Genomic DNA, 25,011 nt, shown 5'->3' on the forward strand with positions numbered 1-25,011 from the left:
TCTAGTCACGGTCCACCACACACCAAAGTACCATAGAGTAGTATTGCTCTCACCACTGCTATGTAGCACCAATGCTTCAGAGAGGGGGATATACAGAAGGTTGCTCCAAGCATCCTTTTACACGCATAGAGGAATATTAAGATATTACGAAAGTGACTTAATTGTTTAAGCAGTAGTGATATACAGTGGCGGCGCGAAATATTGAAAGATTTTGATTATTTATATATTATTAGTTTTTATTTTTTTATAAAAAAAGAGTTCATACTACACAAAAAAAAACTATTTAGTTTCAAACTTTGTACAAAATTGAAAAAAATTAAATTATATGCCAATATAAGGATTGCTCGACATTTTTTTATAAGACAGAAATGTGTAACATCATCAGCAAAAAAAAGGAATAAAAAATCAACGCGAATTTTTTGCTACTTTTGCACAAATATCCTATCAAAATTGAATGAGCAACAAAATTTCACCACCCTAAAATTTTCTTAAATCTCTAGTTAAAAATATTTGAGACTTTCCTGAAAATTTTTTGAATTTTTTAAAGGTCTTGTTTTGTAAAAAAATTAAAGAAAAAAATAAATCGTCAACATTTTGCATTATGTTGTGCTCTTATTATGTTGACCACCCCTTTATGCATTCATATCTCTTGTAATGTAATGACACAGTTTTTCGATCTAAAAAAAATCGACTGTAAAAACAAATACTCACGAGTATGTACATATGTAAACATTTCAAGTGGAGTATTGGTATATTTATTAATAATGTGGATTATTATTGAATACGTGTTCTTATATGTATTGCAATTCCGACTTTATAATATCAATTTCATAAATTCTGTTTTAATAAATTTTAAGTGGCCCTGAGATATTGGTTCATTCATGCACATACTCTGTCAACTGTTTAAGTAAATAAAAATTTAAAGATTACTTATCTTACCGATAACATTCTGACACAAAAGTGCATACATATATACATATACGATCAACAAATAAGCCTAGCGTACTTTTGAAAAAAAACCCCACCTGACTTAAGCCGGTGTTGCATTCGGAGTTCATTTCAGTGATCTTGCATAGTTATGTTCATTTAGTTTTTTATTAAGAATTAATGTTTAAAATAAAAATTTTATGACGAAGAATTTCACTATTTTTGTATTAAAACCTGGTCGATAAATCCTGGTGCATTGCAGGTAGAAAAATCAAAATCGGTAGATTCATTTATACATTTTTAAACATTTATACAAATTTAAAGAGTTTTGTTTGTCGACTTTCCCGATTGTCTTCTTTTTATCATTTTGGCGATAAGTGTGATATACATACACACACATTTGCGGTACTCAAAATTTTTAAACTCAAAAGACTGCAGATATGGTACAATGAGAAATATGCGTACATACATATATATTGTGTTTAAGCGTAAGCCCTATTTGCTTAAACGAACACATATGCAATATACGGTACGTATGTATATATGTGTAAATTTAAAAATAAAGCTTTCTTTTTTTGATAAGGCCATATTTTGCGCATTGATAGTATACATCTTTACTTATACATACATACTTATAACTGGTCATTGCCGCCGCCAGTCTCACGCTGCGCTAATTTTCAACTGAAACCTTATAGTATCGTTCGGCTACCTATTCGTACATCTATGTGACATCATTGGGATGTTTACGGTGCCGAAAACTCGCCTAATTTGTTGTCACCACATTTTAATTTGTCTTTACCGATTATTGCGCCACATACGTATGCATATGTACCATGTAGTAAATTGGATTATCTCTGAACTAGTAAAGAACTAGTTAATTTTGGTATATTACCGTCGGGTGCTCAATCTGAATGTCTCAATCTCTCTCACTTTAAAAGAAAAACTTTAATTACTCTCGCAATACGTATAAATCCGAGTAGACTGTTTGAGAGCTCAGACTTTCGTCTCTCATCACATCTTAACCACTCTGCAAACAGACACACAAAAAGTATTCCGCCATATTTGAAACTCTATTCCAATGTGCTTCATAGTGAAAAGATTTTAAAAGTGAGTTCTTTAACAGACCGTTATTCACCTCTGAGCTTTTTTGACATAATCCGCTGATGGGCTGATGTCACTTGAAGTGTGCTTACAAAAAAAAACTAACTGAGATTGCGTTGGTGATATACGAAAAAATCAACCAATGACACTTCGTTGTTATCTGAACAAGGACTATTTGGGCAAGTTTGTAAATACATGTGAAATGATCGTGCTGAATTCGTTTGCCGAATCCCCAAGTGACGTGGCAGCCAAAGTTTCCTTCACAATATTCTTTTTCACCATAGCTAAATAGCAAACCCGGTAATTTATCATCCTTGAATGGGTTTGTCATGTGGTGAGGGCTGACCTGCATCTTCACCTATTATCCACAATATAAATACTTCGGCGTGGAGCATCGATACATACTCCTTTTGTATACAAGAGACAACTTTTATACAAACTCTGTTCCTCATTTCAGTGCTATTCTATTTTTACACTTTGATGAGAGATGGCTTCCAAACTTGCCAAGTTTCCGAAAGAGCTACTGCTATTTCCTTCATATAGCAGATGTCGGTTTGAATCCCGCTATACACCCGGGCATCAGAGCCTCAACTTTGTTGTAGCAGGGCTCACTGCGGGAAGGTGTTGACACAGAGAGGCTTTTTGAGTATCATAATGGGCCTCATCCCCTAGTTATTTGTACAATAAATAGATGTTTGCGTCGTAAAGGGTGTTTTTTTTAGAGGTTAGGTTTTACAGATGAAATAAAACGTATATAATTTAATGTTATGACCAAGAATTTAGCTTTATTATAAAGATAAGGGTTTGCCATTATGTTTTAAAAATGATTTCGGGCAAGTGGCCGCCGCGGCTGGCTCGAATAAATTCCAGCCGAGAGGCCCAATTTTCGAACACTTTTTGCAGCAATTGGGGCCGTATGTCAGCAATAACGCGCCGAATATTCTCTTCCAAGACGTCAATCGTCTCGGGCTTATCTGCGTAGACAAGCGACTTCACATAGCCCCACAAAAAATAGTCCAGCGGTGTTATATCGCAAGATCTTGGAGGCCACGCCACAGGTCCACGGCGCGAGATAATGCGCTCACCAAAAGTTTCCTTCAATAAATCGATTGTTGCGTTGGCTGTATGGCATGTAGCGCCGTCTTGTTGGAACCAAAGGTCGTCCACATCAACATCGTCCAATTTAGGCACGAAAAAGTCATTAATCATGGCTCTATAGCGCTCTCCATTGACTGTAACATTTTGGCCGGCTTCATTTTTAAAGAAATATGGACCAATGATTACCTCTGCCCATAGAGCACACCAAACAGTGACTTTTTGAGGATGTAACGGCGTCTCAGCAATGGCTTGTGGATTATGTTCACTCCAAATGCGACAATTTTGCTTATTGACATACCCATTCAACCAAAAGTGAGCTTCATCGCTGAACAAAATTTTCTTCGATGCGTCACGCGAACCGAACCATTATTTTCGTAATAAATTTGCACGATTTGCAAACGTTGTTCAGGTGTAAGTCTATTCATTATGAAATGGCAAACCAAACTGAGCATAAATCGAGTGACAGCTGTCAAAAAGACCATCTACGAAAAAAGTAGTGCCAACTTGAAAACCTAACCTCTAAAAAAACACCCTTTATTAGCGGCATTTGTTGGCTATCAACCATTTTTAACCAACGTTTGTGGCAATTAACCAAACAAAAACTAATTAAAAAGAAAATTATTTGCAGAAAAAAAAGGTAAATGGATTGGATACAAGCTTCGAAAAAATCCGAACGAAATAGCTCATTCAGGTTTGCAGTGGAACCCACAAAGCGCTAGAAATACGGGGGGTCTAAATGGGCTTGCAGAAAATGTATTAATAAGGAGAACTGCAAATCCTTCAATGAACTAAAAAAGATGTAGCAAGAAACCGTGATTTGTGGAGACCTTTTGTAGATTCTAGACTCTAAGTTCTTAATTATGATGACAATTTTTCTTGCTAAGCAAAATTGGGCCTCGTTCGAGAAGATGATTTTGCATCATATTTACATATTTGCGCACTGAGCTGGAATTTTAATAATTTCCCTCACGTTCGGCAAGCGTAAACCGGTGCATGGTGGAATGTCAAACTTTGCTGAATATTTTGACAGCTGCTGAAGCATAGAAATTAGAAGAACTATCATCGCTATCACCCTTTATTACATTTATTAATTTCATATTTATGTTACGTAGGGATCATCTGGCATTTTGGAGCTATTTTTCTGGTCACTACTGTATGCTACTTATGTACCTATGTATGTGCATTCTCCCCCTCTTCAATCCTATTTGGTGCTTCTCAAATTGAACAAAATCAATTGTCACTGATAATCAATTTTGATTGTTTGGCTTTCAAATTTTACACTTTTAGGTTGTTAACTCAATTGCTTTGGTCATAGGTTTGCGTATATTGCCTAGATTACAGATTTATTAGAGAAGTTCTTTTCTTAATAGAAATAGGTCTCCAATTTGAATGAATAATAAATAGTTTTAGAGTAATTGAAGAAGAATCATGTTGCGTGCACGCAATATGTATAATACATAAGCAGTTAAGTGTGCATACATAGTTATACATACATATGTATGCATATAAGTACAAGGTGGCGCAAAATTAATAATCCAATTGTATTTTCGAATGACTTTGTTAGAAATTTAAGAAAAAAAGTTATTTTGGGTAATGGAAATATTTATTTTGACCTGTTTGTACATACTCTAGTTGTCTAGCTCGCAAATATCAAATATGATTGACTATGACACCATTTGCAAAAATTATAAATCTTCCGGTAGGGTGATTAATTTTGCGCCACCTTGTATATACTAGTGTTTGTAGAAATTAGAATGGCCGTAACGATAACTTATTATGAAGTGCAAATCTTATTAATTGTGACTTGATAATAATCAAGAATGTCAATCATTTTGAATATGTTTTTACGTCACTAAAAGTAAGAAAAAAACAAAGTTTTTGTAAGCGTAAAACATAACGCATGTGCTCCGAAAAGACCGCGAACGAAAAAACAATTATTTCTGCATAGAAAAATGTAGTTCTTATCAATATACCTACATTAATTTTGCAAGTTACGAGATAAACTACTAATACTAACAGCCAGAAAAGTCCGTTAAGTATGTCAGTATATTAGTTAGGACCTGAGTTTGAGTAAAGGCGGAAAAATAATTTTGTGCATCGTGAACAGGAAGCGACGATAGGTACCATAAGTGTCGATAAAAACTGTAAACAGGTGTGTGTTTCTTGATGTTTCAAGGTATAAAAACCGTTTCGCATGAAATAGTAGCTGCTCCTATTCCGAAAAATTTCACATTTTGCATACTCCTCCCAAGTTCGATGTTTGCGAAAACGCCTTTACTGAACATTGGAATATATTCACAAAACAAATCACGTCAATGCGAACATTTTTAGGTAGTTCCAACAACGCTTTCCGCAGCAACTTCTTATTTGTAAAAGTGTATCTTTTTCTTTGAGTAAGCAGACTTGGCCTCTTTAGTCATGGTTTTAATCTCATTTGTTTGTTTTATTTTATTTAGTAATGAAGTTTCTTTTTTATTTATACATATTTAAGTATGCAGAGAATAAAAGTGCATTTGTTTTGTATAAATACCAATAAAACAAAACAAAATTTTTCGAAATGAGTTTTTTATTTCATCAGGCTTTTAGTCTACGCTTTTATGATTATTACAATATCCTTTAAATGTCCACAAAGAAAAAAATTTATATATAATTCAATAACACTAAAGATTTTCTAAAAAAATTAGCCATTCAAAATGTGCAAGTCACAACTTATTTCCAAAATCTATTTCTTCATCACTTTTAACTTATAGCCACATTTTTTAACCAGAATTTTAATGATTTCGCTATTCGGTATCCCTTTGTTTTGACTATTTATTTTATAATTTCGAATTACGAATTAAATTATTTTATTACCAAATAAAATATTGTCAGAAATTCATAAAAGGAATATCTGCGTTGTTGCGTATCTTGATGTAGCGAAATCTTTTGACAGCGAGTATTGTGTAAATTTAAACAGTATCTTCCACTGGGCTACCATCTGATAATGAAAAGCTATTTTGCAAACAGATAATTCTACGTAAATATGGAATAATACTCTAATATTCATTTCTTGGAAGTCTCAATGTAGCGTACTAGGCCCTGTACTATATGGCTGCAAGTATCAACTTGATAGCAACTTTCGCAGATGGTACCGTCCTTTTGACAACTCATAAAACCTTAGGAGCACCAAAAAACAAGATACAGTAGATTTTGGGCAAAACTTTAAATTGGTTTAATTCTTGGGGTATACAAATCCGTAGTGACAAAAGACAAAACAATTCATGCAGTTTACTCTAACGAGAAGGTTGGACATAAGAATCTATCTATAAACCATTCACAAATCCCGATAGATACCAAAGCAAGATACCTTGAAATGACCATTGACTCCAAACTTCTCTACAAAGAATTGAGGTAAGATTCCGACAACGTCACTGGCTACTTGGCAGGCATTCGAAACCGTCATTACTGAATAAAATACTTATATATAAACCTGTGATTGTGTCAATCTGAGCATACGGTAAAGAAATCTGGGGAACCGCAAGCAAAATTAACATGAACATTATTCCACGACTACAATCAAAAATACTCACAGCAGTAACCAATACCCACACAAATACTCAATCAAAGTGTTACATTGATAATTATTATTGTTATGAAATCCAAGGTATAAAAATAATTAATTAGTGTCTTAATACAGCTGTAATTAACAAAGGAGGCAAAAAAAAAAATATTGTATATTAGTTTTTTTATAAAAATATAATTCGTACCACAACAAAAACCATGAATTCAACCTGTGTGCAAAATTTATAAAAATGCGGCAAAATTTGATAAAATTTCAAACTTTTTACTCATAATTTTTAGATAAAATCAGGCTATACAGTTTTATAGCTCATTGTGCAAGGTTTAAGTGATTCAAAAATCAAATTAATTTTTGAGATGTTTTTGTTTTAACTTTGCTGGCTGTCTTGTGCATTTTCTCCATTTAACACATCCTCGATATTTTGTTTTATATGGAAGAAAACAGTCAACGCCGTCGACACAGAAATCCCTCAAACATATAGACTGGATTATTTACATAAATTAAAACATTTTCTTATTTATTGTTAAAACTTTTTTTGAAATACATAAAATATTTAAATAACAGTAGCTCAATTTTCACTCGATAACATTGGACGGCCGCCGTAGCTGAATAGGCTGGTGCATGACTATCATTCGGAAATGCGTAGGTTCGAATCTCCGTGTACGAAAGACCAAAATGAAGAAACAGTTTTTTCTAATAGCAATCGCACCTCTACAGGCAATAACAAACCTCCGAGTTTATTTCTGCCACGAAAAAGCTCTTCATAAAAACCACCTATCTAACCAACGTAAATCTGCAGATCTCCCCCAGATTATTTAACATTGTTGCTAGCTCGTTCTACTTTTTGTCGCATTCGAATTCACCGTGGAGTTTAAAGCAAAACGTCAAAACAACAATTTTATCTTTTTAATATTTTATTAATCATTTACAGAAAGAAAGAATAAACAATTACGAATTTTATTAGTCCTGCGTCTAAAGTCAGTATTGAACCAGCTTTAAATAAATATTTGGAATATTTAATTTAATGTTTTAAAGTTATATATCAGAAATGCATGTACATATATTGCATTGAAGTTAAAAAAAAAATAAAATCAAAATGGCACTACGGACTAAATTCATTTGTTTTGGCGTTTTGATTTTCAATAAAAACCCAATCTAGTGCTTCAAACACTATGGTAAAAGAGAGAGAACAAGACGAATCCACACAAGTTGAGTACGCTATAGCCGATGATTTGCTTTCTTTCTTCCGATTTGCTGGTTAAAATACCAGAGTGCCCTGCTTCCATGATGGAAAGAATAATGAGATGGCGCCTATCGTGGTCCCGTTACTTTGCGCTCAGCGAATTTGACAACTAGTTACGTGATTTTAGCTCCAGTATGGCCAGATTACCATTTTCGTAACTTGATTTAGCATTTTTTTTTTGTTATTTTGTATCGCAATTTTAGTTCTTTCTTCATGACATTTTTATAGCTGTTCTAATTAAAATATCATGTTTATAATTTTGTAAAATATACATTTTTTAATAATTATTTAAATAATTCACTCAGTTTTATTTAGCTTTACTTTTTTTTTAACATCTGGTGGCATTGCACGCGATTGGAGGTGTTGTTGGTGTTCTTCTGCTTTCGGCAGTCAAATCTCTCTCTCGCTACTGCAGTGTTGCCTAGCTTTGGATATAAAAACGCACTAAAATGCCCATTCAAAGAAAATAACCCAACAAATTTTTATTGAATCACTTAAAGAACTTTGTATGCGTGACAAATTGTCTTTAAAATGTGCGTTTTTTTTTAAATAAATGTGTTATGCTTATGTACAATTTAATTTATGAGGTTTTTTTGCTAAGCGAGACTCTTTTGTTAAGGGAACGACTTTTTTGCTATATTTGAAGTTATGTATTAACTAGATAAGGTACTCATTTTGTAAAAATGTCAGTATGGTTTCTTTAGTATTTTCTGGTATTTTCTTTTTTATTTTTACAATGAATATAACTCTTAATGCCCTATGCCTCACTAAGGATTGATGACCGGAAGAAACGATTACACATCTATGGTTTTAATTCGCATTCAATAAATTCAAAGGCTTTTTAAAATGTGTAAAAAGGTTTTCAATCTTAAGAAGAGTTGAGAGAGGGGCATTTAATATTTTTGCATAACATTAAATGGAGCCAAAAATTAAATTTTCACCTTCAAATTATCAAATTTTATAAGAGTAAAAAAATATTCATTAGCACTAAAATCTTCTCAGAGTGACCTTTTTTAACTTTTTTTTGTTTAATAATATAGTTGGTTTTTTAACTTAAAGTTTCGGTAGCTTTAAATTAAAAAAAAAAGAAACAAACACGAAACTTAAAAATTTTTGCATTTTGGGTATACAAAAGCACTAAATTTATTGCGAAGAGTAAATGGTTGGCAATACTGCACAACTCAGCAAACGTGACGTCACGTACGCTCTGATGGGCGCAATCTTCTTTCTATCATTCTTGCCCTGCTTCTTCGTTGTTGCATTATTTGTTTGTTTACATTTTCATTGAAATTTTGATATTCGAACAACCAAATGGCAAAATCAAAATGTGTACATGTAAAGGTTGTTGCTCTAGCAAAGTCACCTTCTATGAATTTGCTTTAGAAGATAACTTCCAGCTGGGTGTGTAAGAAATATTCCAACTTCTTTCGCCGTTTTTGTTTTTGCCAAAAGTGCTCTTAAAGAGTATGTACTCGTATGTGGTGTGCCTTGGAAAGCAAATGCTTATGTGATGCCATATCTTGTTTTTCGTTTCCAGAATATTGATATTTCTTTCTTTTTATTTTACTGCGGAGCTAATTGAATTTGCAACTCAACGTATTGTTACAGACCAATGCTTAGCAAAACTTTTTTATGTGGTTTATAACGTCATCGGCAGCATTTTCACATTCATACCTGCACACGTTCTTCTTATGCTTGGATGTGTGAAAGTATGTAGCTTCACAAATGGCCAGTTTGGGGAATGGTGCCGTCGTAAATTTGTTGAAACGTCGTGAACTGAATTGGCCAAAAATTTGCATTTGATTTGTTCTTATACATATAGGTATATATATACCTATATTATGAGTATAATAAAGGGTGATCAATTTAGAGGTATCGGATTTTAAATTGAAATAAAATAACGAAAATTCAAATTGATTGGGCAATCTTTATTTTTTTTGTATAGAACCATTCATGACATTTATTTTTCAAATATAAAACTGCGCCGTTATTCCCCATCCATAAACATCAATTTTGAATGACTCGCTGGAGGACTTCGGTCGGTATCTCGTGCATAACTTTAGTAATGCTGGCTTACAGAGTCCGGCATTCGAAGTGTAACCAATTAAAAAGGCCATAAATTTAGTTTGGAAAATTACTTTTATTTAATGCAACGTAAAAAATGTGAGAAAATAATACAAAATTAAGAATCAATTTACTTTTGGCGATATGACCACCTTTTGCCTTGACTATGGCCTTGAGGCGGTCTAGAAACGAATCGCAAGCTGCCCGAATGTGACTTGCAGGTATTTCGGCCCACTCGCGGACACTCGCTTTTTTCAACGCCTGAAGACTGGTGAATCTTTTAGTTCAGACCTTGCTCTCCAAACTGGCCCAAAGAGAATAATCCATCGGATTCGCGTCTGATGAATTTGAGAGTCATTGTGTGGACGTTATGAAGTTCGGAACGTGAGAGAGCACCCATCTGCGGTTATAGCGGACCAAACCATTACCTGTGGCGAGTGCTGCCTCCTGGTCGCCAATCGATGACTCAAACTCTCTTATGAACGGTCAGTCAAATAAACCCTATCGTTTGGGGAGTTTACGAATTGCTCAATTTGAATAATTTTCTCGCCAAAAAACACAATGTTGGGAAATTGGCCGCTTTCGGCCAAGCGAAGCATTTCCTTCGCTCTCTCAAATCTGACTTGTTGCTGCTTTGGTTTGAGATCATACGCCTTTTGCATCTTGTAAGGCTTGACTTTGAGATCATTTTTCAGTATGCGGCGAATGCTATGGTCAGATATTTTCAGTTCTTTCACCATTTGATTGGCACTTCATCGGGATTTCGCTCAAGTCGCTTCTTCACTTTTTGACCCATTTCACGTGACGTTCCTGTTTTTTGATGGCCACCTCCATGACGTTTCGCGATGTTACCAGAATCATTGTAGCGAGTAATAGGGCGATAAACAAAAACCCTATTTACTTCGAGCTCACGAACAATCGCTGGTTGTGATTTTCCAGCCAAATATAATGCAATCACACTATTACATTTGAAATCCATTACTGATTTTCTTTTCGCGTTTACTCTCGACAAAATGCCTCCGCGTGCTTGTAAACAAAACTCTGGACTGTCATTTAACCAACTAACAGACAGTTGATGCACGTGCATCAACTGCGCGAGCGGCCTGAAGTTGGTTCTACTTGGAGTACCGGGCCCTGTAGTAAATACTAGTCCTTTTGACTGGCATTACTATCTTAAATCTACCATGTTCTATTTAACCCAGATGTCCCCTGCCTCAGGTTGGGTATTGGTTGAAAGCCAAATTATTTTAGTAAATTTTCCGCCTTGCGGACAAATTTCAAAATATCTGCAACAGAAGCATTCTTGATTTCAGTCGGATCTATTTGATCTCGCTGCAAGATGTGCAGTCTTGTCTTTGCCAAGGCAATACAGTTGCATAAGATATGCTCTGTGGTTTCATCATCCTCCAGATAGTGCCTACACTCTGTCTCATTCCCAATGTGAATTATTGAGAGATTGTAATTTAAGCAATAGTGACCTGTTACCCACCACTCTAAGGTAGGCATTTACGCATGTTTCCTTTGTGGCATTGTTTGTTGCGCTCTGGCTTATATTCCGGGATTTAGTTTCATGGTTTCATTAACATCAATACAAGAACCGAACTACCCTCTACTTTTTCCATAGGCTGACTGTAAGAAGTTAGTGAAAAAGTGGACCCATAAAAAAAAAAATAATTGCACACTATGAGTGCCACCTATTTCCTAACCCAGCTTAACTTCATGAATTACACTATGGAACAATTTTCGACTTGTGGCTTAGGGCATTTAGGTATTAAAGGTCTATAAATCACATTAGCCCTCTAACTACCCTTTTTAATCAACTTTCATGTAAGGTCTGTAAGGACCAATCAGATAGGCATTAAGTAATTTTAGATTTCATAGAAAAACGTGTCGGGGAGTACATTTGAAAAAAGTTTTATTTATTTTGATAGTTATGTGGCACCGTTTTGTACGACACCAAAGGTTACGACAGGGTTTGTTTCATATGTAGACCTTATCCTGCGTGTTCATGTGACTCTGCATTATTATGTTCTGAGTTGGCTGATATTTGCAAACATGTTAGTTCAATTTTTACAGCGCCATGATGTTTTTTACAGAGCCACGTTGTGCAAAATATGAGACATATAAAAACATTTATAAAATCCAAAATAAACAACAAGGCTGATCGGTGATCGTTGAGAAATCAATATTATCAGTAAATACTTTCACGCCCCTTTGAATGAAAAAAGCTGTTTGACTTTCGCTAAAGATTTTCGTCAAAACTACATACATTGGTTACCAATGTGTTAAAAGGGAGCTTCCCCGATGCGCCTCTAATAGTACTCTCAATCTATCTAATCAGTTGTATTTATGCATATATGTATTTATTTGTATCTGTAGGTTTGCAGACTTATGTGCAAAACCCAATGACAAGACAATATGACGCACGAAATGCTCCATACATACATAATTATCTATTTTTAATACGCAATGGCCCCAATTTTTCACACATTTGGAATATGTGCGCTTAAAAAATAAGTATCAGAAAATCAATTTGAAGAATAATTTTTGAATTCTTTTGCATACAAATATGTATATGATATTGCATTGGTATTTCTAAATCTAATGTGAGGAGAGCAATAAGGTATCGCTGCGCGCATCTGCATAATCAGACATATGAATATAATATATTATAATTGTGTATGTCACTAGTGCCTACACAGGTGCATACAAAAGGGGATTTGAAGAGGAAGGAATTTAACTTTAGCGATAATGCTAGACACATTAAAAAGAGGTTGCCAAATAAATATATGGTATTATGCTTAATTAATTGACTATTCTTCCGACTAACTATTTGCGGGAAAGTTGAATAATTTTTACTCAAAACATACTTACTAGGTTGTTCAATAAGCTTTTGCGGTTCGATAAGAAAAACACAGTTTTTTGGTTTGACATACACTTTATTATTCAGTATAGTCTCCCTGTATATCAACAGACTTCTTATTAGACATGATTTCGCCAATTTATGAATTCCATCCCTGAAGTGAGCATCTGGAAGGGTATGCAGAATTTATTCTTTTACCAGTTTGTACGTAATCCACAAACATAATTCCTTTCGCATCCCAAAAAACTGATGCTAACACTCTTGTCTTGATTTAAGTTCATGGTGATAGACCCAAGTCTCATCCGTAGTGATAAATCGACGCACAAAATCCGCTTTATCTTTTCGAAAACGCTTTGGCACTTGTTGGCTTAAAGCAACCGACGGATCCAAGATGGAGTCTGGAACTGAAGCAGAGGATTTCTTTAAATCAGCCAATATTTCAGTATCCTTTAAATTGCCGAAAATTAGTAGTGTTTTCCAAGCAGCGGTCTTCGCGATCGTGCAGTCATGCAAAATGCTTAGAGATCGCTACTGGACATAAAAATCTTTTCCGATAGTCAATCGTCGTCATGTTGCAGATCTCTACTGATCAACTTCTGTAAGGAGGAGATCAAACGTCTCGAATCGCAGGAATCGTTTCTCTTATCTAAGTTCCAGGGCATAGGAACATAGAGAGGAAATAAAATTGCCGATGAGCTTGCCAGGAAAGGCTCGATAGAACCGGTTTCAGTTGTCCCCGTAGCAGGAATCGTGGTTCCCTTGACCATTGTTAAAAGGAAATTCCACAATTTCTTTCTTAAAAAAGCTCAAGACGATAGAAGCAGAACGCTTAAAGTGCTAGGATCCCCCGCCATTAAATTTCCACCAAACATTGCTGTGTTCACCGGTCACTGGGTGATCGGAACTCATGCGGAGAAGCTTGGACTTCCGTGCAATCCCCACTGCAGAAGCTGTGCGGATCCTGCAGTGAAAGAGACTGATGAACACTTTGTTTGCAAATGTTCGGGTCTGGCGGCTAGGCACTTGAGGTTCCTTGAGATGACTTTTGGGGATAGCCTGAGACAGTTCTTTAGCTTAGATTCCTTTTCTCTCCTCCACTACATCAACAGATCTGGCTGGCTGTAGATGGTTTATCTTCCTTTAAATTTTGTAACTTTTTGGCAAGTAATGGTCTACATTATGGTATCAAAACGGCACACTAGTAGTACCTTTGGTACTATTGCCATCTAACCTACCTACCTACCTACATACATTCTTGAATTAGTGGACAAACCCTTGGCGAAATCTGTTTTTATGATTGGCGTCTGTTGGTAAAAATATTAAAAAAAAACACCACGATAGTTTTTTATTTGTTTTTGTTATTAACCCCACTCCACTCCAACTGAAGTGTGTGCCATACAATTACCACACGAAATAAAAATTATTCTACGCAAGAGATACATTTTATCTGTTTTAACATAGAATACAATGAAAACTTCACTACATACCTCCTCCATCTACAATCCATAAATGCAGACTTGTAAATACATAAATGTTTTTTCTTTAATATAAAGAAAATATTGTCAGTTTAACTTGGACCTTATCTATTACTTGTACATACATATAAAATATGGCTAGGCAGAAAACTAAGTAACTACATAAGTTATATTTTGCGCCGCGACACACTCACATATACACATATGTATATACATATGTACATGCGGCTGAGTTTGAACCGATTGAGACCAGTTCTATCAGGAGTGAATGAAATCTGCGTAAAACTTCGATGAAGTACATTTAGTACATATACTTATTTTATATATACACACACTTATGTATGTAAGAAACCGTGAACATAAGTATCCATGTACATATGTATATATGATAATAAAAACATTAAGATTATTCACTTTTTGCGAATATCGTTTCATAAAATTCTGCAACTTAGCTAACAAAAGCTTATCGTAATCGTAAAATATGTATCTCGTATGTCTGTCTATAAATATACATACATATGTTTTTAACTTTTTAATAATTAATATACATACATACATACAGATCTATGTTATAATTGCTAGAATTATTTTTAAACATCAGGCGACAGTTGTACATACGTACGTACTACATATATATTGTATATATATTGGCAGTTGTTCAGATAAGTTACTGAGAGGGATAATTTATTTTTTTTTTCATAATTAAAATGCCGAAACTTTAAATAACACATGGGCTAGAAAGTCCCGGGTCTAACACATAGATGGCACTAGTTCTATTGCATTCACCTTTTTTCAGTTCATACTAACCTTAAACAGACAGCTGTTAAAATTTCTTGATATTCTATTCATTAGTTCGTAAGTTTATGTGCTAAAAGTGACGCTACTTTTGTTATTTTCAAAATAATGGATCAAAGAGAATTTCGTGTTTTAATTTTACACTGCTTCTTGATGGTAAAAAATATCGTTCAAGCGAAGCGATGGCTTGAAAAGTGTTATGGGGACTCCGCTCCAGCAGAAACAACGATAAAACGATGGTTTGAGGTCAGACGTGGTCGAAGAGGCACTGATAATACACAACGCAGTGGACGTCCAAATGAGGCGGTAACACCAGCAAACATTAAAAAAATCCACAAAATCGTTCTGAATGATCGAAAAGTGAAGTTGCGTGAGTTAGCTGACATCATAAAGATATCAAAAGAACGAGTTGCCTTTATATTGCATGAGCATTTAACTATGAGAAAGCTCTGTTCAAAGTGGGTGCCGCGTTTGCTCACTATTGACCAAAAAAAAAAAACAACGCACCGTGTCACAAGTCAATCAAAAAAATGGCAAAACTATGTGAATTGAACTTCGTATTGCTACTTGAAAATTGTCGATATACTCAAGTATCGAGTTTTTCGAGTAATTTGAGCAATGCTTGTTTTGATTAGTTCGACTTTTTTGTCAGTACTTTTTTTTTAAGTGATAACATCTTTGGATAGCTAGAGAAATGCATTTAATGAATAATTATTAGTCTTCGCGATATGCCAGGTTGTTCAAAAATTTTCGAAAAAACAAAAACAAAAAACAGCAACGAATGAAATTCGAACGCGAATAGATCTATTGCCATTACTCAATACTCGGGTACCTAGAGCTCTACTTTCGCCCATAAGCTCTCGACATGGTTCAATGTGAGGTACATTTCTTGATACGATTTTGCTTAATATTTTGCACAATCCAAAAAATTGGATCAACGCGTTTAATAATAGATAATATTGGATGTGAAATCGCGAATCATATCATGATAGAAGCGTGAGGTGGCCGAAAGGGTTAGAAAACAAGATAAAACGCAGGTGCGTTCTAAGTGCACGAGTATTAAATAAAAAAATAGAAGGTATTCGAAAATATGTATTCGAAGTAACTACCATTGCTAGATAAACATCTTTTAGGCAATTTGTGAATGCACCGCCAAGAAAAATTTTCGCCGTTTGAACCAAACCAGGAATCGAACCATATTTTTATGATTTTTGCAAGAAATGCAATGCCGTTTTGCAAGTGCGTGTACCGTTAATGAAAAATCAAGATGGAGCTTTGCCTGGTGAGTAGACCGCATGCGAGTCTGTCTTCCAGCAAAGCGAGATGGTGCTTTTACATCAAGAAAAACCACAATAGGGCTGAGTTTCAACAGATTTACCGGGTTTTAGAAACTCCGTTTTAATTTAGTTACATGCTCTCGTTTGGTAGGGCTAATTATTTGGTTATAATATTTGTCTTTTGTTTTACTCGCCAAAAAGAAACATCAATTAGTATAATTGACAGTCTTAAGGAGCTGTTATGTCGACCGCAACTGTATGTGTGTAGTGTATGTACGTATGTACATATGTATATATACACTCTCCAAACTCAAAAATTTTAGCGCAACAGTTGAAACTGAAGTGCTTTTCCCCGGCTTTTTTACTTGCTTGCGTATTTCTTCCTACAATAAAGAACTCTCATGGCACTTTGTTTGAGACAGGTACATGAAGGGAGAGCATGATAACAGTGATAACGCAACTCTTCATGATTACGTGATATTCAATAGAGCATAACCTCATTGCAATATTTTTTGGCATGCTTTTTTTTTGCTATTTTTGGAAACTGCTGAAAAATATATGTAAAAAATAGCAGACAGTCGTAAACAACCACATTTTCCATTTCGTTAAAGTTTGGCAACCAAAATTAAATACATACATATGTGAATGTAGATGCATGCATATTCGGTTGGCAAAATTTCACTCCAATGTCCAAAGCGAAATTTAGTTGTTTCTCATGTGAAAAAATATTGATAGGCTATATTCCGGCGATCGGTTGATGGACCGGCTTGTTTGCGTAGATCATTACCATCAAATAGTCATACAAAAAACAAAAAAATAGAGCAGTACTTGAATTATTTACTTACAGTATTTGAATACACACGATATTGGAGGCCAGTGGGCGGGTACATTTCTAAAGATAATTTTATAACCGAATACTTTCTACAAGAAATCAATGGCTTAAAGCTCAGTAACGTAGGTGATCGCGTCTTACTGGAACTAAAGGTCTTCCAGACCAAGGTCACGCACTTTTCTATATCGGTAGCCATTCAGATCCGCTAATCGATAAAGAGAATAACACCCTTTTCTCGCTACACTCAACCTGTCTAAACAGCGCGCATCCTGGCCCTATCGTTACATGAGTTAGACGATGACGATCTGTAACTACACCGCACTGGCAGGAACTAGTGAACTGCTACAACATTAACAACAAAGAAAGCATTTTTCAAAATGCATCGGCAGTTGTTGAATTGCCTGCTTCCGAAAGACAGCAGATGGGATGAGCGGGTATATTCTTTACTTAACCCTAATTTGTAAAACAAATTTCCCCAACTTGTAAACGTTGCTAAATTGTAAGACTTTGCATTATGAAATATCAATAATAGGAAATGGAGAGTTGCTCCCTATTGTCAAATTAACTTTTTTTTGAAAAAGGTTTGAAAAAAAAAACGCTATAAATTCTTGTTGGGAAAACAATTTCAGTGCTTTTGCATGCCATGGGACAAATAACTGCATACCATTCATTTTATAATAATAAAAGATTTGAGAGTAGACATATGTACCTATGTATGTATATATGTATACATACGTATTTTTTTACCAAAATAAAATCTAATATTTGCTCCTACGAAATTTTTTTTAGATACAGACGCACGATTATAGTATACTTGTAAATATGTACATACATATATGCGTGTTTGCATGTTTTTTGCCAATTTATTTGCAAAGCGTCCATTTTTTCGTCTCTTGGAATGTGTCCAAATAATTATTTAAAAAATATTTGTCTGCTGATATACTAAGTATTTCTAATTTAGTCAAAGGCAACACTCTAAGAACGTCAATTTGTAAATATACTTGCATATCATATATATATACATACATAAGGAAGGTCGAAGCTAGACATGGAAATAAATATGCATGCTTATATTAATGAACATGGACCTATAGAAGTTATGAGAGCCCTGTCTTAAAGTATAAATCATTAATTGCTACACAATTTAAAAAAATCCTAAGTATGTACGCCTCCAATTTGTATGAAAGACGAGACGAAACCTTTTAATGGCAGAAATGAGCGTGGAGGCTCACCATTGTTATTAGAAAAAAAGCTCTACCATTCGGTGTGTCATCACAAGTTACAGATAGTGATTAAATGTTTAATAGTCTAGACAGACGGCGGCGTTAATTGGGATTACCGGCGCAGTTAATTCTAATTGAAATTGTGCTTTAACAGACGATTATTACGCGAATTAGTGAACAGCTGATTTGTTTATAAGATAGTTTTGTCAGTAAAAGATGGATCGCAGGCGACAAATACCGGCATTAGCTGCCCTGATACTAAAAAATTATTATTTATTAAAAAAAATCTTAAATTGCTATTAAAGCATTTTTACCGAAGACTTTTATTGCCGTTGCTATTTACAACCTCTTTCGACCTCTCGACCAATTTGTTGATGTCGTTCCGCCAAAAGTCGCCTAGTCTGGTCTCCAAGAAGTTGTTGGGCCAGTTTTTAAGGACCTCTTTGGTACCGAAGAAAACCCCGTTCATATGGCTTGACAGGGAACTAAAAAGATGGTATTCGGTCAGTGCAAGGCCCGGAGAAAATACGGCGGATACTGAAGGACCTCCTATTCGAGCTCTTGCTGTAGACTCGCCTATGACATCTTCTCTATACACGTTGCAAATGTCCCGGGCTGCTTCGGCAACTTTTTGACCTCGGTGAAAAGCAAAGAAGAGCAGGGGTCGAAAATGTTGATTTTTGCTTCCTGGGAATTCCGTTTCTAAGCCTCAAAACTAATAAAAAATTAAATAACTCCAAAATATAATTAACATATATTAGTTGTGTAGAGCAGAAAGAGTTCTATCGAATGAATACTTACACTTTGCCAAACAGCAAAATAAAAGAAAATATAAATATGCTATGAACTCATTGTTTTCATCCAACCCAATATTTATCAAATTTTGAATCCACCACTCAAAATCATTTTTTTCATAAAAAATGTTTAATAAAAAAGTTATTCAAAAACAAAATTAATGATAGATTTTGCGCCACCTTGCATTAAAATACAGAAATTTAATGCTTGCCAGAAAGTTCTAAAGTTTTGTGTCGAAATATCACAGACAAATATCGCACAGAATATCTGCAGAAATTAATGTAAGAAGTTAAGTGTATAAGTACTTATGTACAAGGAGGTTCGTGTAAAAGTGGTGTTTTGTTTTTAACCATATCTTATTTTGACCGTGACAACTCTTTCCCGCTGAAAATCTTGACATAAAGTTAGGTTAGGTTATAGTGGTAGTCGGTCTGTACGACCAACTCACTTAGACCTTACAGGTCCCTTCTGATACCACTGTGAGACATGGGAACCTTATTTATTTTTCTCTGTGAAACCATTTCGGGGCTCTTATGTGGCGCAGTATTGGTCCAATCCCCACGCCAAACAGTTCCGTAAGAGAATTGAAAAAGCATCTACTCCTGCTCTAATTTTAGCTAAGGCTGGAAGTTCTCAACTGTTTCTTTCTCTTCCTCATCTCTACAACTTCTATAATACTCGTATTCATGTGAGAAAACTCCTAGCCTCAAAGAATGCCTGCCATATAGCCAATGACCGGTTATACAAGCCCCGAACTTTGAGATGTCCTCTCTTCAAAGGTTAAGCAGTGCGTTTGTCTCTTTCTTATTTATTTGCGGTCACAGTAGCCCAGCTGTTACGTATGTGCCTCCATCTCTCCATTACCTCTTGGCCTCTTGGATGATGTTGCTTTTAATTATTAGTTTGCTCTCACTAAGCAGTTGAAGAGTAGTACCTTTACTGGCTAGGTCATCGGCTTTACATTTTCCATTCTTGACATAAAGTCAGTGTCATATCTTCACGGATTGAAATGAATCGCTTTATTTTATTTTTTGCAAACTTATATATTTTCAAAGTCAAAGAAGTCAAAATCGTCTTTTCTGACGAAGTGCATTTTTATATTGGCGGCTATGTTAACAAGCGAAACTGCTGCATCTAAGGATCGAAAAATCGTGATCGTCGAGTAGCCAATGCATCCTCAGAGAGTGACAGTTGACCCGGTGTCATCATTGACCCATATTTCTTTGAAAAGGCTGCTGGGAACGCCATTTCGCGTCATGCCAAAATCATCTTTTGCGTGTCAAGTTCGGTAATCGTGTTATCAGCTGTATCGACGATATAAATTGGCCACCTCGGAGCTGTGATTTGACCCAGTTATTCATAAAAGTATATATAGTAACTACTCGAAAAAACAATTCACACTTGAGAAGGGTAGAAGACAATTGATGATTTTTGAGTTTAATGACCAATGTCTGATTTCGACGGTCTTAATGTTAAGATTTTAACAAGTTATGGGCCTTCGATATCATTGTAATGTCTAACTCAGCTTTAAGGTAGCAGAGAGAGGGGTAAATAGGGGTCCACGAAAAAAAAAATTGAAAATGTTATCGAGTTAAAATTTAGTTAGAAGATTTGTATCCTCAATGATTATATTTTTTTTCCATATTACAATGAATATTTTAAATTCCTATAGAAAAGGGTAAAGGGGCCGCGAGAATTGCATTGAATAGCGTCCCCAATATGGTTAATCCGAAGATGTGGCACGTTGGCCAGTAATACGCTTGCACCGGTTATGACAATTATATCCTCTCTCTAATTTTCCCCCAGAAAAAAGCTTCTCATAAAAAATATCTGCCGTTTGGAGTCGGCTTAGAACTGCAGGTCCATACATTTGTGGAGCAACAACCAGACACACGCCACAAATAGGAGGAGGAGTTTGGCCAAACACCCAAAAAGGGTGTATAAACGCCAATTATTTCATATACCATATATGGTTATACCATATATGGTATATATAATTTTCCTCATTGAAGCCATGCAGTAGATAGTCATCAATTAGTGAAAAATCTAAACATAGCCTTAAGATATACACATAAAACATATATTGTATTTGAAATGAATATTAACTTGCAAATATTTGCCTCTTATGGTCTTTACAGAAATCGTATTGTGCGCGATGCCTCGGGTGATGATCTAAAAATTTTTGGTTTTCGTATAGAGTCCAGCAACAATGAAATAGAATATCATGAGGGTGGCGTGCCGAGCGTTCTTAAAGATAGTGAATTCACAATGCGAATTTTCGGTAAAGGCATTACCCCAGATACAGTTATAACATTTACTGCCATCTCTAATACGTTTGGTGGAAAATGTCAGATACCGGCGACATTGTTGTACAAGCCCTTAGAAGGTTCAGCGACCAACGAATCTGCTGTCTATCGCTTGTCTCTCCCAAAACTGGATACGGCAATGACCAATGGCGGCGAAACATTTTACTTGTGTGCCAAAAATGATCCACAAATGGATGTGGTGAGTGTTTTTTATTTTTTGCGTCATATTATGTTGGCATATTTAAAATGGCGTATGTATGTATGTATGTATGTATTTTTAGGGAACCGCTACGGATACGAAGCCAATGGTACATCAAGGTGAAAATGTCCATCTTCAGATGCGGACTTACGAAAATTTGCTACCGCTCTGGCTGTCAATTACTATCATCCTTGTTTGTTTGGGTTTCTCTTCATTGTTTTCAGGCCTTAACTTAGGTCTGATGTCACTTGATCGGACCGAATTAAAGGTAGGTACATAATGCACCAAATTATCCACGTCAGTGATTCGGAATAGTAGTGGAAAATATTTTTTCTTTTGATTGTTTAAAAATCTATTAATTAATTTTATTATTAAAGAAGACTTAAAAAGATATGCTCGTATTGTGCAGTCATGCAATTCGTAGGTATTTTGAGAAGGTTGCATTTTTTATTGCAACCAGTGGTGTAAATACCGATTCTGCACGAAGGTTACACTTGCCAGTTCGTCTACTTTTTCGTTTCTTTCACTGTTCCGGATTAAGGTAACGTTATGGTTTACGCTGCCGCCGTAGCTGAATGGGGTGGTGCGTGACTACCATTCGGAATTCGGAGGAACGTAGGTCCGAATCTCGGTGAACCACCAAAATGAAGAAAACGTTTTTTTCTAATAGCAGTCGCTCCTCGGCAGGCAATGGCAAACGTCCGAGTATGTATTTCTGCCATGAGCAGAAAAGCTCTTCATAAAAAAATATATCTGCCGTTCGGAATCGGCTTAAAACTGTAGGTCCATTTGTTGAACAACATCAAGACGCATACTACAAATAGGAGGAGGAGTTCGGCCAAACACCCAAAAAGAGTATATATATATATTATATATATATATATGTATATATGGTTTACGCTCAAGGTGGTAAGGCTATTTCTGCTTTGTTCCACTAGTGTAGAGGTTGTTGTAGCCGAATCTAGTGCAGCTTGGCTAACCGAAAGAAATGCAATATTGCCTTTAAAAGAGAAGTATGCGGCTTGTAGCCTACACACTTGCCCTATTGCAATTACTTCTGCCCTGAAGACACTGCAAGTATTAGGAAGGCGCACAGATTTTTCAATTTTCAATTGTCTAAAGTAAAAAGATTTTAAAGGTGAGCTCTTTAACACCCCGTTCGGCTCTGAGTTAATTTGACAGAATCAGCTGATGGGCTGACGTCACTTGGTGTGTATTTACAAAAAAACAAAAAATCTGAGATTGTGTTGGTGATATACAAATCAACCAATGACACTGCGTTGCCGTCTGAACAGCGACTGATTGGAAGAGTGTGTGAATATTCGTGAAATTATCGTGCAGATTTCTACTGGCAATAAGATTGTATTAGTGATATAAAACAAATCAACACAACCTTCGCTCATATTGCTTCGTTGCTATCTGAGCAACGACTGATTGTACGAGTGTGTGAATATATGTGAAAGGATCAGGCAGAATTCGGCTGCCGAATCGCAAACCGGGTAATCTATCATGCTTGCCTGCTAAAACACCACAATCCATTGAGCCTTCTGTATAGTCTGTAGTGTTTTTTTAGTTTTAGTGGAAGTCTCTTACTCCATTCCCAAGAGATGAAATAAGCCGTATTTTGAATAAAAATACATAGTTAAACTTGAAAGAATTTAAACTGTTACATGTTTCATTTTAAAACAATATCTAGACGCGTCGTTTCCTTTATGATGCATGAGTATTTTCCACAACGAAGTCATGAAGCGTGGGATGTAGATAAATCAATCAAGTTTTTTTCTTTTCTTATTATATTTAAATAATTTTTTTTATTATATTTTTTACAGATCTTGTGTAATACCGGTTCGGCTCGCGAACGTCAATATGCCAGAGTTATTCAGCCAGTCCGCGAAAAAGGCAATTTCCTACTGTGTAGTATTCTCTTGGGAAATGTGTTGGTGAATTCCACATTCACTATTCTTTTGGATGGGCTAACATCTGGCTTATTTGCTGTTATTGTATCAACGCTTTCAATCGTTATATTTGGCGAAATTACACCACAGGTTAATCCTTATTGTGTTTTGTTTTAACGAATTTCATAAAAAATGTGTATAATATTCTTGTTGCAGGCTGTTTGTTCTCGCCATGGTTTGGCGATCGGCGCAAAAACAATTGGCATTACGAAAGTGGTAATGGTACTCACATTCCCAATGTCATATCCAATTTCTAGAATGTTAGATTGTGCTTTGGGTGAAGAGATCGGTAATGTTTATAATCGCGAACGTCTTAAGGAATTGGTGAAGGTATGTAACGAGCGAATGGCATTAAACGATTAAAGGAACTATGTATTCACTTTTCTGTATCTGTGTTTGTATAGGTCACAACCGGTGTTAATGACCTCGATAAAAATGAGGTCAATATTATTTCGGGTGCACTAGAGTTGCGGAAAAAGACTGTAGCCGATGTGATGACACACATTGATGATGCTTTCATGTTATCACTTGATGCTGTTCTAGACTTTTCAACCGTATCGGATATCATGAAGTCGGGTTATTCTCGTATACCTGTCTACGATGGCGATAAGAAAAATATCGTTACCTTGCTGTATATTAAGGATTTGGCATTTGTTGATACTGATGACAATACACCATTGCGCACGCTATGTGAATTCTATCAGAATCCTGTACATTTCGTTTTTGAGGATATGACACTTGATCTTATGTTTAACCAGTTCAAAGATGGTACTATCGGACATATTGCATTTGTACATCGTGTTAACAATGAGGGTGACGGTGATCCGTTCTACGAAACAATCGGTCTCGTAACGCTTGAAGATGTTATCGAAGAATTAATTCAAGCTGAGATTGTTGATGAAACTGACGTGTACATCGACAATCGTACAAAGGTTCGACGAAACCGTAGCAAAAAGCAAGACTTTTCAGCATTCGCTGAGCGTCGTGAGAATCAAAAGATACGCATCTCGCCGCAACTCACCCTTGCTACGTTCCAGTACTTAAGTACATGTAAGTATATTAAAATAAATAGTTTTTCTTATTATACAGAGGATTGCCACAATTTTTGAGTGATTGTGCATATCTATGTCAAAAATATTTCAAACCGAAGTCAGCAAACTACCACGATTTTCAGTATTTTAGCATTATGAGGACTTCTATCTGTCTGATTTCCAATTTTATTTGTTAAGTATATAATATAAAATAATTGATACTTCACTAATATTTTCATACATCATACATATAACTGCAAAGAAAACA

General features: G+C 35.4%; 1 protein-coding gene across 1 annotated transcript in view; it reads left to right on the forward strand.

The window, feature by feature from the left end:
- Nucleotides 1-25,011, forward strand: part of LOC129247119 (unextended protein) — a 42,306-nt gene that overhangs the window by 11,135 nt on the left and 6,160 nt on the right. The window contains exons 2-6 of the mRNA XM_054886058.1: nucleotides 21,391-21,757; nucleotides 21,840-22,025; nucleotides 23,587-23,802; nucleotides 23,869-24,042; nucleotides 24,117-24,762. Coding sequence (XP_054742033.1) covers nucleotides 21,391-21,757; nucleotides 21,840-22,025; nucleotides 23,587-23,802; nucleotides 23,869-24,042; nucleotides 24,117-24,762 — 1,589 coding nt within the window. The remainder of the gene's footprint in view (nucleotides 1-21,390; nucleotides 21,758-21,839; nucleotides 22,026-23,586; nucleotides 23,803-23,868; nucleotides 24,043-24,116; nucleotides 24,763-25,011) is intronic.

This window comes from Anastrepha obliqua, chromosome 5 (genome assembly GCF_027943255.1).
Source record: "Anastrepha obliqua isolate idAnaObli1 chromosome 5, idAnaObli1_1.0, whole genome shotgun sequence".
Classification (NCBI taxonomy): Eukaryota; Metazoa; Arthropoda; class Insecta; order Diptera; family Tephritidae; genus Anastrepha; species Anastrepha obliqua.